The sequence below is a fragment of the Martes martes genome (assembly GCF_963455335.1).
Source record: "Martes martes genome assembly, chromosome: 7".
In the NCBI taxonomy this organism is placed as follows: Eukaryota; Metazoa; Chordata; class Mammalia; order Carnivora; family Mustelidae; genus Martes; species Martes martes.
Window position 1 is genome coordinate 130,101,751 of NC_137894.1, and position 22,702 is coordinate 130,124,452.

Sequence of the window (22,702 nt, forward strand, 5' to 3'; positions counted from 1 at the left end):
CACAGGGGAGCCACAGCAGAGAAGGGAGGTTAGAAAAACAGACCATGCGAGGGGCGCCTAGGTGGCTCAGTCAGTCGAGTGTCGCCTCTTGATTCTGGCCCAGGTCACGATCTCAGGATCATGAGACCCAGCCCCGTGTCAGGCTCTGTGCTCAGCGGGGAGTCTGCTGGAGATTCTCTCCCTCTGCTCTCTCTCTCTCTCTCAAATAAACAAGTAAATCTTAAAAAACAAAACAAAACAAAACCAGACCGTGCCTACTCCCCACCATAGAATCTTGGGCCAGGGGCTAGGCCCAGGGAGGGTGGGGGGTAAGGAGTATTAAATTGGATGGAAGCTTGATTAAACTGGCTGAGGTTTTGATTTGGACAGGACCAGCTTTTTAGTGCCTGAAAATCGGTCTTAATTACGGAAAAGAGACTGTTCTTGTGGTGGTAGGGATGGGCAAGCCAAGGACTCCACTTGAGATGTCATTAAAGGTGGAGTAGGGAATTCACCATACCATGGTTGAAGGCACTGAGGGGAAAGAAACATAGCTCTGTCCTCATAGCCCCTCTCCAAGTTCAGCCCATTCCCTAAGTTCGTTACACAGGTAAACAAACAAAAGAGATACTTTCAACTGGGCATTAGAGCAAGGAAGGTAAAGCGGGGTGATGTGGTACACGGGGGAGGGCTGCTTTAGATGGGAGGCTCAGGGGTGGCCACTCCAGGAGGTGGGTGATATTTGAGTTGAGAGAGGAAATGATGAAGAGCTAATTCTGTAAAACATCTTGGAGAGAAGTGTTCTGATGAGAGGACAGTGGGCATAAATGTGGCTTGTTCAAGGGGCAGAGAGGAGGCTGCAAGAGGCGAGACAGATTAGAGAGAGGGCCACTCTGTTGGCTCGTTGAAATCAGAAGTCACAGGCCAACACTAGGTATTAGCGGTGCCCATCCTTTGGTAGCGTAGGAGGTTATCCACCGGTGCCCTCCTGCCGGCTTGGTCACTCTTCCTTTCTAGGAAACAGTAGGCAGTGGAAATGCACTGGGGACAGCACGCTGGCCAGGCCCTCAGGCTTGAGGGCAGGGGGCCATGGTGTGAATGATGAGCTCATTGTTGGAGGCAGTCAGATGGGTAGCAGTCAGCCGTCTTGCACCCCCGCCCCCTCGCTGCCGCTATAAGGTGTGAGCACACACCGGGTCAATCAGAGACTCATCGAATCCCTCCCTCCCCTCCTGTGGGACATTTCCGAGGGAGCCCCGGGAACAGGCTTCTGAGCCCGAAGCAGGAGGCCATCATTTCATTCCCTTTTTGGACACACGCTGTTTCCTGGTGTGACCTTATTCAAGATCCTCGTGTCTATACCTCTGCTACAAAGATGGTATCTCTTCCAGGATCCGCCATCGCCGCCGCAGGCCTCTCTTGGACCCCGACGCAGCAGGAAAAGGATTAAGATCTAGGAGCGCAGGCGGCGGGCGGCGGCTGCAAGGTGGCCGAGGACGCAGCATGCTCCACTAGAGGGCGCGCGCCCCCCGGCGACCTTCCAGGCTCGCGCACCCTGCGGCGGCGAGGGGGAGGCGAGCTCCCCGCGCTGCCCCCCGCGGCTCCTCGGTGCCCCGCGCGCGCCGACCCCAGAGCGGGCGCCCCTAGAGGCCGGGGCGGGAAGCGAAGGGGCAGGGCGCGGGTCCCTGGGGCCCGGCTCTGTCTTGCCGATCTTAAAACCTCTCCTGGCCTCCTTGAGACCTTCGAGGCTGCAGCCTTGGTCACGCAACCGGGAGTTTGTCCCAGAGGCCAAGGGCAGGAGATAAGTCCGGGGCAGGTCAGCAGTTCGAGCTTAACCAGGACGAGAGACAGGTGACCAGGTTCCCCCGTCCCGGCGGGCACCGTCTCCCCTGCCAGCCGTCGGGTCCGCCCTGAGCTGCCCCCAGCTCCTCACGGGTTAACCCCCCTTCGCCGCCCGCTCGCTTCCCGGTGCCAAAGTGGGTGTTGCTGGAATTTCTCTCTCCCTCTCCCGTAATGAGGGGGCTGAGCTGTCCCTCCGAGGAGGGGGCATGGTGTAGATAAAAGAGACGAAAAAACAGGGGGAGGTTTCCAAAAATAAAAGCGTCCCGCTCCCCTTCAGAAGGCTGCAGAGACGGGAGAAGGCGCGAAGGTGCAGCGGCAGTGCGCGCCCGGCTGGAGACGAGCGGACGCCAGACTCGGGGCGCGCAGCCGGGGGACCGCTCACGCCGCCCAGCCCTCGCCCCGGGAAGGCTGGCTGGGAGCCCCTAGACCGGGAGAAGCGGGCCGCCGGCCCGGGAGCAGAGCGCGGCCGCCGCAAGCTCCCGGGACAGTTCTCCCACCCCGCTCGCGGCTCTCCAATCGCCCCCAGCGCCATGAGGCCCCCGACCACCCACCGCTGCCCCGGGCGCGCCCTACAGAACCCCTGCGCGGGCTTCCTGGCCCTCACCCTGGCTCTCTTCGTGGGCATGGGCCATGCTCAGAGGGACCCGGTGGGAAGATACGAGCTGGCTGGCAGGGACGCGAACCGGCTGCGGCGCCCCGGGGGCAGTCACCCCGCAGCGACTGCAGCCAAGGTGTACAGTCTGTTCCGAGAGCAGGACGCGCCAGTCCCGGGCTTGCCGCCCACGGAGCGGGCCCAACCCGGCTGGGGGAGCCCCCGGAGGCCAGCGGACGCTCTGGCTAGGAGGCCGCCCCGCGCGCAGCAGCCGCGGCGAGCCCAGCCACCTGCGCAGACCTGGAGAAGCAGTCCCTCGGGCCAGCAGCAGCCCGCAGCCCGCGCCCGGGCCGCCCCGGCTCTCCCGCGCCTGGGAACCCTCCAGCGGCCCGGGGCTGCGCCCCCAACCCTTCCTCGAGGGCGGCTTACGGGGTGAGCACTGCAGAAGAAAGCCTGGGGGTCGGGGCGGGCTGGGGAGTGCGGAGGGAGCGAGGGTGGGTCTCCATGTGGTCATTAGTGGAGGGATGTGCAGGCGAGAGGAGAGGCTCGTGCAGGCTCGTGCCTTTGGTACCTCCGGGACCAACGCGGCCTCAGGACTGCAAGGAAAAGCACCGTGGTCCCCAAGCTGAGGCTCGGAGATCTGACCCACTTTTCAAGTGTTGAGGGCAAAGAGAAACACCATTCTCACCCTTTCGTACCAGCTCGCCGAGACCTGATGTTAGATCCTTCCCAAGGCGCCATGCTCTGGGCTGCCCTCCGCTAACCCGCGCCCGCAGACTCCCGCCCGCAGCGCTTCGGGGATCCGAGAGGGAGCCCCGAGGGGGCAGCGGGGTGGGCGTTCCTGTCGCCTGAGGCCCCAAAAGGGTTGAACGGGCTCAGAGCGCAGGTAGGTGGACGTCGGGGCTCCAGAGTGCCAAGGCAGATGCGTCTCCGGGAAGGGGGCTGGCAGCGAATCCTGAACTTGGCTACAAGTATACGAGCTGGGACGCAGGTCGGGCTGGGCCCGCGCGAGGCTGCTCGTGGGAGGGGGAATGGGCCGGAAGCCCGCTTGCGCTGTAGCTGTGGCACAGTGGGTCCGTAGGAGAGTGGGTCTGTGTGTGCGCCTGTGCAGCTAGGTGTCCGCGCGACTCGCGCAATCTGCAGGGGGACTGTCCCCCAGCCCGGCGATTTCTTCCCCCCACCTCCCCCGGCACCCCTGCTGCCCGCTGGGGGCGCCCTTGCAGCGTCGGGAAGCTCAGAGACAACCCCATACCCTTCGGGGATCCCCATGGCTGAAGGGCACTTGGCCTTGTCTGGGTATGCCATGTGTCTCCAGAATGGCCGGCAAAGGGAGCCCAGCGGGGCTGGAGGAGGGCAGGATGGGAAAGGCTGGGAAGGGCTCTGGCAGCCCCTTATGACCTGGGCCCAATTTACCAGTTGATTTTAGTCTGAGTGGCATCAAGGACCCTAGTACCCTCAGCTCTGCCCTGGAGGACAGTGCACCTGGTGGCCTTCTGCTCCAGGTTTTCCGCGGGTGCCGAACTCTTCCTGTATCCTCAGGATTGCCTCCCTGCATTCAGATCTCTGCTCAGACAGGTCTGCTAGGACTACTTCTGCTTCATCCTCTCTCTCTTCACACGCTTTACCTGTCTGCATTTCCGGTCTGGTCTCCCAGCCCACACCAGTGTCAATTCTACAAAAACAGAAGCTTTGTTTTGTGTATTGTTATGTTACTAGTGCCTAGAACAGTGCCTGCATACAGTCGATGCTCCTTAAGTATCCTTTAAACAAGTGAATGAACTCCCTGCTGCCCCAGGAAGGCCCAGCTTAAAGCAGGCAGAGAGCAGACCCAAGCACTGCCAAGCTGCTTACACACAGGATCAGTCAACAGGTGTTAATGGAGCACGGGCTGTGTTTCAGTTTTTTCCTTTCCTGACATGTGCAAGTGAATGTGTGCTTCCTAAGAGCAAGTGTGCAGAGCCTGGGACAGGGAATGGGGGTTCAGAGACAAAGGCATTGCTCCTGCCAAGAGAGCAGCTCCATAACTTAAAATGGAGTTGGGGAGATGAACAGATATGTACCGGTGAACATGCGTACTAGTAACAGCGGCTTCCTATCCTTGGGCTCGATGGGCAGTATGTGGGGAAGCAAGAGGAAGCAAGTGGCGGGACTTGGGTCCCAGGTGCAGCACTGCTCAAGGATGAGGGCTTCTCATTGTTGGCACTGGCCTGGGGCCAGGACGGCAGCCCGGTGTAGCGAAGCCATTGGAGTGAGGCTGGAGGCATAGGTTGGGCAGATCATGGAGGACCTTACAGCGTAGGCATTTAGGTGTAAGCTGGGGGAAGGTAGAATAGTGGAGGCTGGGAGTGGAAGAGTGCACTATTAGAAGTTGTAAAATGAGGTGGGGATGTGCGAAGCAGATTGTCACCACAATAAAGCTGGTATGTGTGCACGGGGGTATAAGGACACAGGCTGGGTGCCACCCCTAGGCACCTGTCATACACAGGTGCACACATCGAAATCACGTGTTTGGCTCCTCCCGCAGATTCTTTTCTGCAGCTTTGATTAAGGGTGGGTTTTTCTGGCAGTCCATGCAACCACTCCAAGTGAGCCGAGTAGCAGTCTTGTCCATCTGCTTCCTCTACGCAGGCCCATTCTGGCTAACGGCTTCTGGCCAGGCGGACCTCTCTGGCAATTGCCTAGTGGGCTGCTCAGGGCCAAGGGCCAAGTGCCACCTGCTGGTGAAACTTGGAACTGCAACAGTACTATGGGCGATTGTTCATTCATTCAACAAATATTTGAAAAGCCTCCTGTATGCCAGGGACTTTGCTGGACCATGGAGATACAGCAGAGGCGAACACAGCCAGTGTCCTCACAGAACTTGTATGTAGTGGGGATTTGCTGCACACAACGAAGATTTATTAAGCATGGGCCAGGCACAGTGCTAGTGTGTGGGATACATAGTAACCACAGCAGACACAGATCCTGCACTAATGGAATTTATGGTCCACGGGGGACTTTTAAAGCCATTGTTTCAGAGTATTCAGTCTTTTTTTGTTTTTTTAAAGATTTTATTTATTTGTCAGAGAGAGAGAGAGAGAGAGTGCACAGACAGACAGACAGAGTGGCAGAGGGAGAAGCAGGCTTCCTGCTGAGCGAAGAGCCCGATGCGGGACTAGATCCCAGGATGCTGGGATCATGACCTGAGCCGAAGGCAGCCGCCCAGGCGTCCCTAGAGTATTCAGTCTTTCTTGAACTAATCTCACAGCCTAATACTTTCATATTTTCCTTGATCTTTTCCCTCTTGTTCTATTATTTTTTTAAATTTATACACTTGTAAAAATAGCAGGATTTCATAGTTTATCTATTTTAAAGTATTTTATATTATGAGGTTTTGTACAAACATATAAAAAAGTATTGGAAATAATATGACTAACAATCCAGAAATCTTCAAACCTTAATATTTTGCCATATTTTGCTTTTGATTTTTTTAGTTGAAAAATCCCTCCATAAATTTGCCTCTCTCGTCCCAGAGTTAACCGCTACCCTGAATTTACTCATCATTCCAAAGTATGTTTTTACACTATGACTACAGATGCATGCCTCCATAAAATACACAATATTGCTTTGCATATTTTAAACTCAGATAAGTGATACCATACTCTGTCATTCTCCTACAATTTATTTCTCCCCTCCTCATTAGATTTTTGAGTTTAGCCACGTTAATATAATCAGCCCACATTTATTCATTTTAACTGTCTGAATATACCACAGTCTGAATATACCACAGTTTATCTACCCTCCTGTTTTTGAACATTTAGATGATTTACTTTTTTTTTTTTTTTTTTTTTTGCTATTGCAAACAGTGCTTGACTCCTTTTTATACAGAAATAAATTCATTTTTCAAGGACACTTTGTATCACTATCATAGTTGAAAATAGTATCACTTGTCATAAAAAGAAGGTAATTGTAGGAAAATTGAAATGAAAAGAAAATGTTCTCAAATTCTAGTCAGACACCCCTATCTTAGGAAGCTCAACGGTGTGGTGTGTTCTTCCTCTGGAACAGGGAGACTGGCACGTGTTGGGGGAAGGACCTGGCATGGGGATCCAACCTCAGACAGATTTTTTTTTGACTGATCTAATCGGGCTAGAAAGATCACTGAAAAGGGGATCGGCTTTCTCACCATGTGACTCACAGTGTTGAATGCTGTGGTTGAGGAAACCTAAAACCCCCTTTCCTAGCCTGGGTGTGGCTCATCCATTATTTGGGAAACAGTGGATTAAGTGAAACAAAGTAGTATTAAATGTATACCACGTGTCCCGCATTGTGTTAGACACAAAGAGAGTAAGAAAGAATTCTCAATATAGTCAAGATGGGGACACATAGGACCAGTAACCTGGGACAGTCGGGACTAAATGATTGCAGTGGATGGGGAATGGGAAAGGCAGAGGATAGATCAGGGGAGGTTTTCCCAAAGGAGGTAACATTGGATCTGGAAGTCTTGGAGTTCCCAAAGGATTTCAATCTGCAAAGAGAGGGAAGGCATTTTAGGCAGAGAGCAGTTTAAGCAAAGGCATCAAAATGTGTCCCTATGTGGTACCTTTGCAGGACAACACATTTTGTAGCCTTGGAGGATCATAGCCTTGGTTGTGGAAGGTTGTGGAGACAGGGACAGGGGAACGGGGCAGTGGGACTGCACAGGCAGGTGGGGGCCTGGCCGGCTTCATAGAGGCCAACGGAGTACAATCAGGAGAGGCTGTTAACAAAGGACCAGTATGATCACATAGGTCCGAGGTGGACCAGTAGCTGTTCCAGGCTGTTAGCCAGATGTGTTCCCAAGGGTTGGACAGTGATGCTGGCTCCTGAGCTGATGTTTGCTGAGAGGTGTCACCTGGAAGGTTGGGCTCGTATGATCTCATGGTGGTATGTTCCCCAGAGTCAGAACCATCGAGTTGGATGGTTGCTGAGAGCTGATGTTTGCTGAGAGGTATCACCTGGAAGGTTGTGCTCGTATGATCTCATGGTGGTATGTTCCCCAGAGTCAGAACCATCGAGTCGGATATGCCCCAGCTAGTCAGTTTCACTTGCTCTCTCTAGCTAGCCAGAGCCTGCTGAATGGTCATTGCCCAGCTGAATGGTCATCTTCCACCTCCTGGGCCTCTGCAAAAGATTCTTATATTGGCCTCGAAAGAACTCTCCTGAATCCCTCTCGAGTGCTCTTCCAGCCCCAGCCTGGTGGCTCCTGCCTGGCCGCCTTTGATTACAACCAGGTTCCCGAGAGCCCTGAGGGCTCTACCGCTGGCAGGCGGGAGGCCAGCTGCCGCCTCCTCTAGTCAGCTACAAAGCTGTCCCGAGGGCATCTGGGGTGACAGCTGGCTCAGAGGGCCTCCTTGGGCTGGGCTCCACGCCATGACCTTCCAGCCAAGTGGGCCCCTCTGTCTGTGCTATCTGGGAGCTAACGGACCCTAGTTCTTAGAAAACTCCCAGGGATGCACTTTGTTTCCTTTTGAAGACCTCCTAAGCCTCTAAGAGGACTTGTCACCACCGCAAGGGGTAGTGACTTACAGAGGCGTGGGTAGTGTACACATACCTTCCTCCAGTGTGCACACACAGAAAGCCCGGCTATGAGGACCAGCCCCTTCCTCAGAACCTGGTGACCTGGGCCCTGATGGTGAGGAGGCTGTCACAGAGCCAGGAAGCCACGGAAGACAGTGGGCCAGAGAGGCTTTGAGGTGGCTGGTGGTGGCCCAGCTTTTGGCTGGGAGGACATTCCGGGAGCTCCCTGGGAGGCAGCTCCCCACAACTTTGGGCCACAGGGCTAGAAATGGGCTTCAGCTTTTCCAAGCTACAGGAATTTATTTTGAATGTTTTGTAAGGCTCCAAAAACCACACAAGTTTTGGGGTCCACTCAAATGTCAAATAAACTCGCAAACAAGACCAGATGCTCACTCTTCTGTCCACAGGGGTCAGAGGAATGGCCCCCTTCTCTGCATGCTGATCTCCCAGCTCATTTTCTGCTGCCCCACTCAGCCTGATTCAGTGAGTGCTCAGTAGACAATTTCTGGTGGTAATAGTGGGGTCCACACAGCCAGGGCCAGGCCCGAGCCCTCAGAAGCCTTCCCTGGGGGGGACCCTTTTAGAGAAGTCACCCAGGTCCAGGCATGTGGGTCTCTAGTTGGAAAGCTGGGGCTGGCGAAAGCTGCTGGTGTTACAGGGGCCTCACCACACACCTGAAAACAAAGTCTGGGTGAGTTAGGCGAGTACCCCAGCAATTACTACTCCCGTGGGGCCCTTAGTGCCAGCACCAGGGAGTAGCTGGGGAAGGGCTGTCCCCATAAGGTAAGTTCCAGTCGCCTGCCCAGAGTGTGCTCCCTGTGCACAGCTTAACCCAAGTCCCCAGTTTCATCCTCCCGCCAGCCCATCACCTTAAGCCCCTCTTAAATAGAAATTCTCCCACCCCAGCTCCCTCTGTCTCCCCTGCCCCACGCACGCACCAGCCTGCCCAAGCGCAGGGCTCCTCCCGTGGACATCTGTGGCCGGGTGACGCACATGCGCGTTTTCCAGCGTCCCTTGGAGAGTCAGCGTTTGTGGGGCAAAGGCCCACCGCGTGTATTTTTTGGTGAGGGGTGGAGTAGGGCTGGAGCATGACTTAGAGATGGGACAACTCAGGTTCGGACCCGGCTTTGGCACTTACTATTTGTCGAGCCTCGGCCGGTCACTGAACCCCTCTGAACTTGCTTTTTTCATCATCTGCGTCATCACTGTCATTAATTGCCCCAGGGAGTGCCTTCTTTGTGTTAGGCATTCTCTCTCTCTCTCATTTAACCATGACAACAACCCAGCTAGGCAGGTGTTATTCCCCCCATCATACTGACGGAGGGAGTGAAGTCGCCCTAGATCACGCAGAAAATGACAGTCAGGACTCAGTGTGAGATCTGCGGGATTGCAAAGTTCTTGCCCCGGGGGCCACGTGGACGGCCTAGAGAAGGTCTGGCCAGCATAGCAGTGTTCCCCGTGGCCCCGCCCGTAGAGGGTGGGACTGTCTCAAGGGGCTCTTGGAATAGGACCTCTCTGAGCACCCTTGTGCTGACCCGGTTTTGCTGACCCCACAGGAGGAATGTCTGCGGGGGACAGTGCTGCCCAGGATGGACGACAGCGAACAGCACCAACCACTGTATCAAACGTGAGTGCCCCTCTCCCTTGAGGCTGGCCAGTTCCAGGGACTCCGGAACCTGGAGCAAAGGTGTCTTCCCCGTCTGCCTCTCCAGAATGGAGGCAATGGGTGGAAGAAGAGAGAAATTTAAAAGGCCTCCACCTGAAAACAACTTTCAGACAAAATTCCCCACTTGTGTTTTCAAAGCTTCCTGCATTCTGGTCTTGCTGCCCCACTGTGTTGGCGCCCCGTTCGCCCTGGCCATGGGGGCCCTTGGGCGCACACGCACCCCTGTGACCTGTAGCACAGACCTGACCCCGGAAACCTCGATTCTAGGGGCAGCATTCACGTTGCGTGCTGTGGGAACACCTCCCTGCCCTGGCTCCCGGCCCTGCCAGTCCTGGCCTCCATCAGGCCTCCTGCTGGCACGAGGCTCTCAGAGGAGGCTCCGATCCCGTGTCTGGAGCAGTCTTCCTCCCTCCTGGCTGGCCCCGATGAGAGCAAAGGGAGAGTCGTCATCGTAGCTCTGTAGAAGGCAAGGAGTGAGGCAGGAAGGGCCTAGGCCTCCAAGCTCAAGCCTCCGCTCAGCGTACAGAGGCTGTGCCAGCCAAAGCCAAGGCCTCCGCAGCCTCACTTTGTGCCAGGTACACTTTACAAGGCCTGAGGGGCAGGGATGACCACTATCCATTAGGCAAGGAAGGAAACTGAGGCACGGGCGGGTCACTTGTTTGAGGTCACGTGGCCTGGAAATGGCAGGATTTGAACTCAGGTAACCTGACTCCAGGGTCCCTCTTCTTAATCATTCGCCCCTATGGCCAGATACCTCATCGGACCTGCTCTTCTTGCCAGCGCTCACTTGCTACACCTGTGAGCTGGGGACGGCTGCCCCCGCTAGCTCACAGCTGACGCCGGCTCTGTGCCCACCGCTGTGCTGAACTCCTCACATATGTTACCCTTATCGAGCCTCACAATAACCCCGTGGAGTGGGCATTTAGTAACCATTCCGGCATACAGACGAGGAAGCAGCGTCTTGGGTTGACTGGGACCCGCGGCCAAGGTAACACTCCTCCGAGGCCCGGAGCCGGGGCTCGATCCAGGCAGTTTGACTTCGGAGCCCCACACTCTTCTCTGTGGGGGTTTGGTCCCTCCCAACCCCAGCTGAGAGTGGGGCTTTCTAGACTTTGGAATCCTCACAGGTGAAAACAGGTATTGGCTTTCTCTCCTTCACACCCCAGGCTCCTCTGGAGGCCTTGTCAGCTGCCCAAGCCTTTATGGCTGGCCCAGGAGCCCCGCCTGACTGCCCCCTGCCACTACCTTCTGCCAGGCCCTAAGCCTGGCTGCAAGGACTCAGTCTCGCCAGAGCCCCTTCCTGTCCAGCGACAAGCCCCAGGCCGCATTCAGTGTGAGGGCTTCGCGGCTCATGGCCTGGGTCTATGACAAAGCCTGCAGTGTTCGCAGCCCTGAGGCAGGCCCGCAGCCCTGATTCTGAGGCCTCCCGAGAGGGGGTGGGATGGGGACACGATGGGGATGCTTCTGTTTCTGTGGAGGTGGAGATGCTCGCTCATCGGGCTCTTGGTTCTGCTTCAAACCCAGGGCCCTGACCCTCTCCCCACCTGACAGTCGGGCTCAGGAATGAATCCTGGGTCTCTCGAAGGGTCTCCAGGTAGAGAAACCAAAACCCCCAACTCAAAACCAAACAGCAAAGCAGATCTTTCCCCTGAAAATTCTTTCCTTTTCAGGGAGGCTGGATTAGTGGGGTTCTCTGAGGACAGGCCCTCTGTGGCTGGTGGCAGAGATGGGGGAAGACACCCATCCTTCAAAGTTACAAAGATGAAGACAGTGTGACTCGGGTGGCTTGCCTAAGGTCACAGACTTGTTGGAGGAGGATCAGAGACTCAAAATCAGCAGCAGTCCCGGGCAGAGAAGCCAGGGATGTGGGTAGCCAGGGGGTCATGCTCAGCAGAAGCTCTGAGATTGGGTGCTGGAGCCTGGGCACGGGTGTATTTTTAAAGCACCCCAGGCAATTCTAGCTGGGCCTGAAGACCACTGAGCAGAGTTGGGTCAGTCATAAGAAGATCTGCCTTGGGGGCCCTAACTCAAATCTGGATGTTCCCCATGAATCCTCTAGGATCTTATTTAAAGTGCAGAGTCTGGGGTCCCTGGGTGGCTCAGTCAGTGAAGCATCTGCCTTCAGCTCAGGCCACGATCCCAGGGTCCTGGGATTGAGTCCCGCTTCAGGCTCTTTGCTGGGGTGGGGAGGAGAGGCTGCTTCTCCCTCTGCCTGCCGCTCCCCCTGCTTGTGCGCTCGCTCGCTCGCTCGCTCGCTATCTCTCTCTCTGACAAATAAACAAATCAAATCTTTAACAAATTAGAAAAAAAAAAGTAAAGTGCAGATTTTGCTTCAGCAGGTCTGGGGCTCGCTGGAGAGTCTGAGTTTCTAACAAGTTCCCAGGGGCTGCTGCTGCTGCTGCCACTGGTGGGTCAGGAACAACACTTTGAGTAGCAGAGCCTTGGGGCACTCTGGAGGACCTGGGAGGGATTTGGGGTGGGAGATGGGGAGCAGGGTTGGTAGGTTCTAGGGAGCTTGGCAGAGAGGGCAGCTGAGATTGGAGCTGAAGCCAGAGCCGGGCGGCTTCGGAGGGGGCGGGTCCCTCCCCAGCTGCCTGAGGGCTCTGGGCTTGGGCCCCACTCCTGCCCGCCAGTGCCGGAGGTTCTCGATTTCCTAACTTGTTCATGACTTTCCCGTGGTAGTCTCTGCCAGACTGGAGTTTTGACACTGGAAACTCAAGGTTGGGTGAGCCTGCACATTGTCAGAAGCAACGTGTGTATGTGTACCCTTGTGCCCCAGCCAGGGGCTGCTCTAGCATGCTGCCAAATCCTGCTCCGGTCTGGGGGTCCTCAGCCCCCCCTATTTCTCTCCCGGTCCTCTCGCCCTGCTATTCCCCCGGTCATCCCCCCTGACCCTGGCATGCAGCCTGGCAGCCCTCCTGGAGGAGTTGCCAGTGGGCATCACTTTCCCACTTGAAGTTGGCTTGCCCGCTGAAGGGCTGTGTGCTCATTAGCTGAGCCTTCTGCTGTTTGCTTGTTGCTATTTTGCTGCTAAAGAGCCTAACAAGAACCACGTGGGCGGTGGGGTGTTGGCTCTGTAGAATGTGGGGCTTTTGGCTCCGCACCCCGTCAGCTGGCTCTCCTGCTTCCCCCCGTGGTTAGCATCTTCCTCTCCCCTCCCCACAGCTGCCCTCCCAGCTGGAGCCAAGAGTGCCAAGGCTGGGGAAGGCTTGGGGCTCTTTCCCAGCACTTTTACACGTGTGGGGCGCCTCCTTGGCCAGCAGGAGAGGGGGGCTGACGAGGAGGGCTGTGTGACGTACCCCCACTGCCAAGAATGAAGTCTCGTCCCGGAATTGTGAGGAGACCCAGTCTGTCCCCAGGTCTCTGCCAGGAATCCGTGGATCTGACCCACTACTCATATAGTGTGCCCCCTGGGTCCTGTGCCCCCCTCTTACCTCCTCTCACAGAGTCCTTGGTTGCCGTGACCTATCGGTCCATCTGCCTGGCGGGCCCTTTCCTTCGTCCCTGTCCGGTCCCTGGACCTTGGGGAACCACTGCCTCTGTGGACCGCCATTGTTGGAACCCCAGCTCCTCACTCCACCTTGGCGAGGTCAGAAGTTGGGCTGTCATCTCTTCCTGTGGTCGTGGCATCTGCCTCCCCTTCTGTGGCCTTGCCAGCTCTGCCACAGGGTTTATGTGTTTATGGATTTGTGGAGGCCGCTGCCGGGGGCCTGCGTGAAGTCCTTCCTGAGGGGGAGCTCTGGAGAGTGTGGGCTGACTGGATCCTGTTTATAGTTAGGGCTTTTGGGAGCCTGTCCAGCCTTCCCAGACTGGCTCGCCCCCATGGCCACCCCAACATACACACGCACTCGCTTTGGGGGCTTCAGAAGGCTCGGACTGGGGAAGAAGATTTGAAGAATTTTTTGATTTCTCATCTTTTCTCGGCCTAGATGCACAGAGGCTATTCTGGGCAGGGCAGAGGGAATCCCGCAGCTGCTGTGGTGGGGGGAAGGAAGCGGGGGGCGGGCGGCGGGAGGAGGGGAGTTACCCCACCATCACCACCACCAAGTGGGAAGGCTCGAAGTTAAGAGTATGTGCTTTGGATTCTGGTGTCAAACCCAAGGAGTTGTGGATCTGAATCCCAGCTCTGTGTCTTCAAGCAAGTGACTGGCTCTCTTCTAGAGCCTCATCCAGAAAATAGGTATAACCATCTATACAGTGTTGTTTTTGAGGATTGATCATAACACTGTAGCTATTACCATGGGTTGGGTCCTATTCAAAGGACTTGATATTGTTAATTTTTAATCCTCACAATCCTCTAAACTACATTTGATCTTTCTCCCCCATTTACGAATGAGGTTTGTCCAAGTCATGCCTCCAGGAAGTCGGCAGAGCCTGGATGTGAATGCAGGGAGTCTGGCTCTGGAGTCCCGGGCTCATGCTCCCGTTTAATGGGCAAGTCTGTGTAGAGAGCCTGGCAGTTTAGCTGTCATCTTAATCCACGTCCAGGAGGTGGTCCTGACTACCTGGGTTTAAATGCAAGCTCCACCACTTAGCTATGTGGCCCTGGGCAAGATGCTTGAGCTTTCTGTGCCTCAGTTCCCTCACCTGTGAAATGCGCCTGGTATTAGTCTCTACCTCACAGAGTTGTAAGAGACAAATGAGATAACTCAGGTTAAATGTTTAGTTCAAGGTCTGGCATGATGTCTGTGCTCCATACAAGTTTGGTCTTGATGCTGCGGGAAGGGGCTATGTCACATGGCCCTGGGCACACAGCCGTGGCAGGTGCTCATTGGACAAAAGGGAAACAGTAAGCACGTACTCAATATTGCAGGACCTATCCCAGGACTATGCTGAGAGGTCCCATTTTGCTGCTTCATTTCTATCAGCCCTTCCAGAAAACTCAGGAGATCCTGGAGTGGGCCTTGTTACCTGTCCCTGCTTTCTTGGTCCAGAGCCTCTGTGTGCATGGTGGCTCTTGTTCTGTTCCACATCTCAGTGCAATGAGGACCCCTTCCCCCTAATGTGGCCCCACCCATCCCCGCTCTGTAATGACTCCAGCTCACTGGGCAAAACTATGGCCAGGGGGGTAAGAGCCCCAACTTTGGAGCCAGACCCCTTGTGTTCAAGCCCTTTCTCTATCACTTAATAGTATGGTGACCTCAGGCAAGCCGCTTGGCTGCTCTCAGCCTCTGTTCCTCTACATGCTGAATGGGGATAAGATTGGTACCCATCGTTGTTATAAGAAAGAAGAGAAGCCATACATGTAAAGAAGTTAGCCCAGGGCCTCACAGTGGTAAGTGCTGAGCAAATGTTAGGAAAAAGGGTCACGGCAGGGGTGGGATCTTCACCAACTGGTCAGGAATGGCCAGGAGCCAGAGTCTGGAGCCTCCATGCTGTTGTCTCCGGAAGAACCATCCCATGAGACTCCGTAGTTGGCAGGCAGTGGAGGAGAGCAAGGTGAGAGGCGGCTAAGGGGGATAATCACGTGACCTCTGTGGCAACCCCACTAACACGACAGGTATAGTCCTAGCAAGAGACCATCATCTCTCTCCCCACCACTGTGGGTAGCTGTGACTCTCCTGGCCAGCAGGCACATGCTCCCAAGGCTCTTTGCTCAAAGAAGCATTTAGGAGATGTTCTTATCCAGGGGTCCTGAAGCCAGGTGCTGTGTCCCGTGGACACCAGGGCAGTGTGCCTACTTGGCAAATGTTCGGTAAAGAACTGAGAAGGTACAAGATCATGTGGGTGGCCTGGTAGTTTCCTTCCTCCATCCCCAGCCTCTTCTTGTCTCCTTAGCTGACATCTCCCTTTCTACCCAACATCTTCATGTTGGGCTTCTCCAAGACCCTGCGGATCTCCCAAATCTCCCACGCAAAGGCGGGGGGGGGGGCGTGGGAGCCACGCCAAGCGTTAATTATCCCTTATTATTGAGCATTAGTAGGCACCATCCACAACAGCAATTGTAGCCACGCTCTGTGCCAGGGACCGCATGAAGCGTTTCAACCCCCTTCACCCCGTGAAGGGTCATCGTGTGAGTCTCTGCCGTGCCCACTTCCATGTCCCTGGCTGCTGCTGGTCCTCTACCCAAAGACTAAACATTAGGTTTCCCACGACTGCGTCCTGGGTCCTCTTCTTTCTCACCGCACTGCTTCTGAGATGATCTGAGGTATTCCCATGGATGGAAGCATTCTCTCTGAGCTGACGACTCCCAGATTTATATATATCTTCAGCCAGACCTCTCCTCTGACCTCCAGCCTCCTTCAGCGGGTGCCTACTCTGCATCTATCTGCTCTCAATGCTCCCCAGACATCCCCGGCCCCAACTTGTCCAAAACAAGCTCGTGGTTTCCTTCCCTCTGTGCCAGCTCCCCTGCCTGGGTGTTACCCGACCTGTTAAAAGGCATCCGCATCTATGAGAATGCTCTGCTGGCCTCAGATGCCCAGGGGCCACCCGGGACACCTTCCTCGCCGAGCTCTTCCTCCTCATTTCACTTCCTAAGTCTCCTCGGAGCATGTCTGCTCCTCCCTGCTTCCCCAGCTGCCTCTCCCGTTGAAGGCACCAGCGTGGGCTCCTGGGTGATGGCCACGACCGGCTGTTCCCTCCTTCCCACTGCTGGGCACCCAGCCTCATCTCGCAGAACCCCCTCGCCCACCTAATGCAGCCTGGGTTCCTTGAATGCACTTCCCCTGGGTGCTGGGGCAGACTGCTGTTTGCTTTCCCTCCTCTCTTTATGTGGCTGGCTCCCTGTCCTCTTTCCCATTCTGTTTCAAGTTCCCCTCCTCCGAGGAGCTCCCCTGACCACTTTTTCAGGGCTTCCCCGCACCAGCCTTGTTATTCTGGATCCTGACCCCCGAATCTTTCTTCCTCCGTAACCCATACCTCCATTTCGGTTCTTCTTACTTGTTTGCTTGTTTTGTGACCATTTCTCTAAGTTGGCAGCTCTATGAAGAAAAGGACAGTGTCTGTCTTGCCTTCCATCCTGGGTCAAGAGTAAATGTTGAATGCGTGAGCACGTTCTAGATGACACTGAGGCTCACGGAGGTGAGAGGACTTGCCCACAGTCACACACAATTTAAACAGAGGTCTCTTGGAGCGCAAGGTTGTTCTCTCCTCCGTGCTTTTGTCCCGGCCTTGGTGGAGTTGTGAGCAGGAGCGATGTCTTCCCTCCCTCCTGATCTTCCCGGGCCCCGGGCAGGGATCTGGTACTGCCACAGAAGGGCTTGGTGGCTCCAAGTCAGCCACAGGACTGTCTTCCTTGCCCTAGAGCTGCCCCCCCTAGAAAAGACTGGTTCCTGGGCTCCTCCCTGATGGAGGCGGCCCTGGGACCCCATCCCATCTTTCTCTAGTCTCCAGAGGCCCCTCTGCCTCTGACACCTCCAAAGCCCTACCTCTTCCCAGACAAGCCCCCCACCCCTGCCGGGGCTGTGGGGATAGCCGGGTAACTCTTCTGCTTTCAGGCAGGAGCCAGAGACAAATCTGGGCCTCAGCCCTGGGCCAGGAGCCCTGCCCGTGGTCTCCCCCCCCATGCCTGCTAGGGCCGGTGGGAATTGGGACTGCTCTCTGCCCTTGGCCTCCTGCCCCCGACTGGCCCAGCGTTGTGGCATTTGTTAATGCAATTAGCAGGGCGGTCCACGCTGAGGGGCTGGGGGCCAAGGGCTGACTCACACCCCCCCTTCCTCCCCTCTGGCCGCCAAACGGTAGAGGCCCCCTTGGCCTGCCAGACGGCGTCTGCAGAGAGCACACGAGGGGCCAAGAAACGGCATCTTTCTCTCATTAGAGGCTTTTATGTGAACACAACTGCTATTTTGGAGCCGGGTGCTTGGCTGGCCCCTGAGCCCCGGTGCCGTTTCCAGCCATCCCGAGCTACAGCCTCAGCACAGCTGTGGCGGGAGCAGGGTGAGTGCTTGAGGACCTGGCTTCTCCCACAGCCTGGGGGCTCAGGGCCGAGCTCGGGGCCTGGAGACACGGTCCCTGGACAAAGCCCGTGTACGGAGAGGACGGGTCCGGGTGGATTCTGAAGACGCGTGTGTGGGGAGCAGACAGGGATTTCCTTGGCCGTGGGGAGATGTCTGACATCAGGTCCCTTTCTGTAGAAACCAAAGGTCAAGGCGAAACTGCTGAAGGCCTAAGTGGATGCCCCGCCCCAGTGAGAGGGTTCCAGGGTTGACCAAAACCTCTGGGGGGAGGCCTAAGGTGGGGTGCCCAAGGCAGGGCTGAGAGAAATACTGAGGGTGAATAGGAGACTGTCCTCTCTGCAAAGGCCTCTGGGTGTGGGAGAGGACAGGCCCCATCCCGAGGGAGGGATCGCTGACTCGGTGGGTAGGATCTTTGTGTTCCACTGACACAGATTTTAGGAAAGATGGTGATTTCGTCTGGAGAGCAGCTGAGCTTCCGGTGTGGGGGTGCTGGGCCCAGAGTCTGATCTGAAGCTAAGGTTCATCTCCCAGGCAAGAGGGGAAGGTGCTGGAGGTCTTAGAGGAGGCAGAGGGTTAAGAGACCCATCATGAAGTCAGTGCCTCATCTAATCGGTCACAGGTGAGGGAGAAGGTGCCTCCGGGCAATGGGGTGGAGAGGGGACCGGCCGTATCCAGCACCTAGAAAGCAGCCCTGGCCCCGCACAACAGGGCTGGGTCCATCCCTTTAACCAGGACCTGTCCTGACATTGCCTTGTCCTGGGAAAAGTGTGGTGAAAGGATGTCCAGAGGCCAGCTCGCCTCTGCCGCTGGGAGATGGGAGATAGGTGGTGGTTTTTCTTAAAACTTTGCAGGGCTGTCCAATAGAACTTTCTGTGCTGATGGAAACATTCTGTAGCTTGCTGTTCAACATGGTAGCCGTGAGCCACATGTGGCTAATGTGACGGAGGAACTGAATTTTACATTTTATTTTATTTTAATCAGTTTCTTTTTTTTTTTTTAAGATTTTTTTATTTATTGGACAGAGAGAGACACAGCGAGAGAGGGAACACAAGCAGGGGGAGTGGGAGAAGGAGAAGCAGGCTTCCTACCAAGCAGGGAGCCCGACGTGGGGCTTGATCCCAGGACCTTTGGATCATGATCCGAACCAAAGGTAGATGCCTAACAACTGAGTCACCCAGGCGCCCCCAGTTTCATTTTAAATAGCCTCCTACAGCTTGTGGCGACAACGTAAGACTGGAGTGTATCACTAGCATTCCCTTTTATAACGTTTACAGACATGACTTCTGCAAAATGTCCTAAAATAAGACAATTAAGCACAAAGCATTTGTCCCTATCATGGACAAAGGGCAGTTAAGATCTAAGTCCCCAGATGTCAGCAAAAAGAAACCATCAGCACGTTGACATTAACCTAATTGGTAGACAGATACATGACCAAAGCCCAGATTGGCGTGACTTGGCACATCCTGATTGCTTAAGAAAGTTCCACAGAAGAACTTATAAAAACCCCTAAACTTAGAAACTCTGGGGGCAACCCTCTCAGACCCCCTCCCTCTCTGGCAGCTTTCTACTCTTGCTCAATAAATGTTGCTTTGCTCCCCACCAAAACAAAACAAAACAACTGTAGTGCATCGCAGAGTCTTGAATAACACAATACCCTTCCATAGCCACAATCTCTCTTGCGTCTCACATAACTCTAAGGCAGGAATTTTCAGCCCCATTTTATAGATGAGATCATGGAGGCATCAGTTCAAGTAGGGATGTGCCTGAGCTGGGGTCAGACCAAATCCTTCTCACTCCCAGCGTCATGTTCTTTCTGCTACCAAGTAGCTGATCGCAGAGGCGGGTGGTGGGAGCAGGCCACACGGTGAGAGCTATTTCCAGAATCCCTCCGGGGCCTGCCTCTTCTGAGTTTGGTCTCCTCCCAGAGGCAGGGGTTTGTGTGGAAAATCTGAGTAAATCTCTGCTGGACTGTTTTGGAGCCCAGTGAAGGTAGAAGGGGCACAGCCAGAAGGTGGGAGGGGGGCGTTGGAGGGAACGATGCCTTCTATTTCTTACTTTCAAAGCAATTTCGGGAGTTTTCTTTTTATTCCCCTCTCTTTTGGCATCCCAGTAACTGCCCAGAGGTGAACTCCCAAGGCTGAAACTTTCCACATGTCCAGTCCTCAGTGAGGAGGAGAGTGCCAGGAGAGGGTGGAAAACCCAGGGTTCAGGAGGAGCCCAGCTTATGAATGGCTAAGAGCTGGCATTGGCGAGTGAGCACAGAGAGGCCAATACAGACTTGCTTGCTGGTTGTCTGAGGATGGCGGCCTCTGGTTGGCGGGGGGGGGGCGGGGGGGCAGTGTGGGGTGGTGGGGGGTGGTGTGCCCTCGATGGTAAGCATGGACATCAGGGCATCCGGCTCCACAACCCCTTACCAATAATCAGTCAGTGAATACTCACTAAAGCCACATACCCCATCCTGGGTTTGATTTCTCAAGTATATGGTGTGATCTCTGCTCTCGCGGGAAAATGGGAGAGATGGGGCTCCAAGAGCAAAAGATGAAGACCTCCCTGCTGGCTGTGGTGGGGAGTTTTCTCTCTTAAAATTCTCACAGCTGCCTCTCCGGAGGGCCTCGGCATTTCCCCTTTTGCTTTGTGCAGCGGCCCCTGCCATCGGCCATTCTGACGTGGATGGTTTCCTTTCTGATACTTCAGCTCTGAAATTTGTACTCATTTGACAGGAAGGTTTTGCTTCAGTCCCCTTTCAACAAGAGACCACATGACCACTATGGCCGAAGGGTCCCAAACTTTTGGATTGCCTGCACCCGTAAAATACCCCCAGACGCCACAGCTACCAAACTACGGTTGGCAGCTTTTCATTTTGCCAAGTGAGGATGTTAGAAATACAAATTACCATTTGCCATCTCTTTTAATTTAAAAAAGAATACCAAAAAAGGTTAGAAAAGACACACGATGTCATAGCAAAGGATGCTTTTTAAATGGGAAAAAATAGCATTACACAAAGAGTCAGGAAATGTTTTATACTCTTTATGGCAGACCAGTAAGAACTGTCGTAAGAATGGACCCTTGGACAGACAGACACCAGGAACGGCCACTTTGAGCCATCTGGGGGTGATAAATGATTGACCCAGAAAGGTTATCTTCCCAAGTGGGTTTTGTCCATCAATATATTGGACTGGCTTGGAAGCCTTTTAGAGCTTTTCTTGACCATGGTATTACCTACGTATATAAATCCTATTTTTACGATTTCCCCCAACCACCCGTTTTCCACGAGCTGCTCATTGCACCCACCGAAGTTTGCCAAGCCTGGTCAGAGAGACGAGCAGTCATGCTAGGTCCATGGGAAACCACTCAGGCCTTCCTTTTTTACCTCCTCCCAAAACTAAAGCAGGGCCAAGAACTGCCCTGGGCAAACCTGCTTCCCCAGTGTTCACTGGCCTTGGCTTGACTGTCGGGCTGGTCTCGGGTGGTGGTGGTGGTGGTGATGGGGCCTGGTGAGTGGTCGGGGGGGCCAAGTCCGCTTGGGCAGAGGGAGCGGCAGCTGGGCCATAGGCCCAAATCCTGCCATGGTGGCACTTGGTGTTTGGGGAAGCGCTCGAGTTTATAATTCTCTGACCTGCTCTGTTTGTCTGGAGACCTGAGGCCTGCTGGGAAGTCATGCCAAGGCACTGAGGAAAGTGCTCTGAATGAGGATCTAGCTCATGTTTAGGAATCCTGAAGTGAGACCTGGTATTTCCCCTGCTCTCCCCTGAGTAGGCAGATTGCTCTTGATTGACATGATGCCCAATGAACTCATACTTTGTGTCTCTGATCAGCATCACCTCCTCTAGGAAGCCTTCCATGACTGTCCCTTCTTCCATGTGAGACAGTACACTTCTTTTTTTTTTTTTTTAAGATTTTATTTATTAGAGAGAGAGAAAGTGAGAGAGCATGAGTAGGGAGAGGGGCAGAGGGAGAATCAGACACCCCCCCCCCCACAACTGAGCAGGGAGCCCAACTCCAGGCTTGTACCCAGCACCCTGGGACCATGACCTGAGTGGAAGGCAGGCCCTTAATTGACTGAGACACCCAGGCACCCTGAGACAGTACACTTCTTTTTTTTTTTATTAAGATTTCATTTATTCATTTGAGAGAGAGAGAGAGCATGAGCAGGGGAGAGAGGCAGAGGGGAAAGCAGACCTTCTGGTGAGCAGGGAGCCCGATGTAGGGCTTGATCCCAGGACCCTGGGATCACGACCTGAGCTGCAGGCAGACACTTAACCATCTGAGCCACCCAGGGGCCCCAACAGTACACTTTTTTCTTTTTTTTAAAGATTTTATTTATCCATTTGACAGACAGAGATCACAAGTAGGCAGAGAGGCAGGCAGAGAGAGAGGAGGAAGCAGGCTCGCCACGGAGCAAAGAGCCTGATGTGGGGCTCGATCCCAGGACCCTGGGATCATGACCTGAGCTGAAGGCAGAGGCTTTAACCCACTGAGCCATCCAGGTGCCCCCAGACAGTACACTTCTTAAGAGAGGGGCCCTCTCGGGGACCTGGATGATTCAGTTGGTTTGGCGACCTGCTCTTGATTTTGGGCTCAAGTCATGATCTAAGAATTGTGATGTCTAGCCCTAAGTTCGGCTCCGTGCTCAGCATGGAATTTGCTTGGGAATCTCCTTCCCCTCTTACTCTGCCCCCACTCGCACCCACTCTCACTCTCTTCCTCTAAAATAAATAAATAAAATCTTTAAAAAAAAAATGAGAGGGGCCCTCTCTCCCACAGGCCTCACACCTAGTGAGTGCTCTATGAATGTCCACTGAATGAGTGCATGAGCCAGTGAACATGTTCCATTACCATCTAAGATTTCCGGTGTGGGCTTCGGAGAGGGATGGGGTCCTGACATCTATCCCACCTGCAAAGGGGCATTTGGTGGCCGACTGGAAGCCAACAGATCCCTTTGTTTCATCATTGGCTCTGGGTCAAGATTCAGAAATTATAGGGATGAAGGACCATACCAGCCCGGCTGGGAGGCTGTGGGCAGGAAAGAACTTGGCCTTTGCAGTCAAACACGCCTCAGGCAAGCTTTTAACCTCTCCAAGCTTGAGGCATTATTTATAGAATGAGCATCCCAACCACACCAGCCACAAAAGATTGTCGTTAGGTTTAAATGAGATAGTACATGTGAAGTACACTGCCTGCGAAGCG

At 54.7% G+C, this 22,702-nt stretch overlaps 1 protein-coding gene across 1 annotated transcript in view; it reads left to right on the forward strand.

Annotated features, from left to right (window-relative positions):
* Nucleotides 1-2,351: 2,351 nt before the first annotated feature.
* Nucleotides 2,352-22,702, forward strand: part of LTBP2 (latent transforming growth factor beta binding protein 2) — a gene marked incomplete at its 5' end in the record, with an annotated part of 100,177 nt that continues 79,826 nt past the window's right edge. Inside the window, 2 exons of the mRNA XM_080808133.1 lie at nucleotides 2,352-2,845; nucleotides 9,508-9,578. Of these exons, the coding sequence (XP_080664259.1) occupies nucleotides 2,352-2,845; nucleotides 9,508-9,578 (565 nt within the window). The remainder of the gene's footprint in view (nucleotides 2,846-9,507; nucleotides 9,579-22,702) is intronic.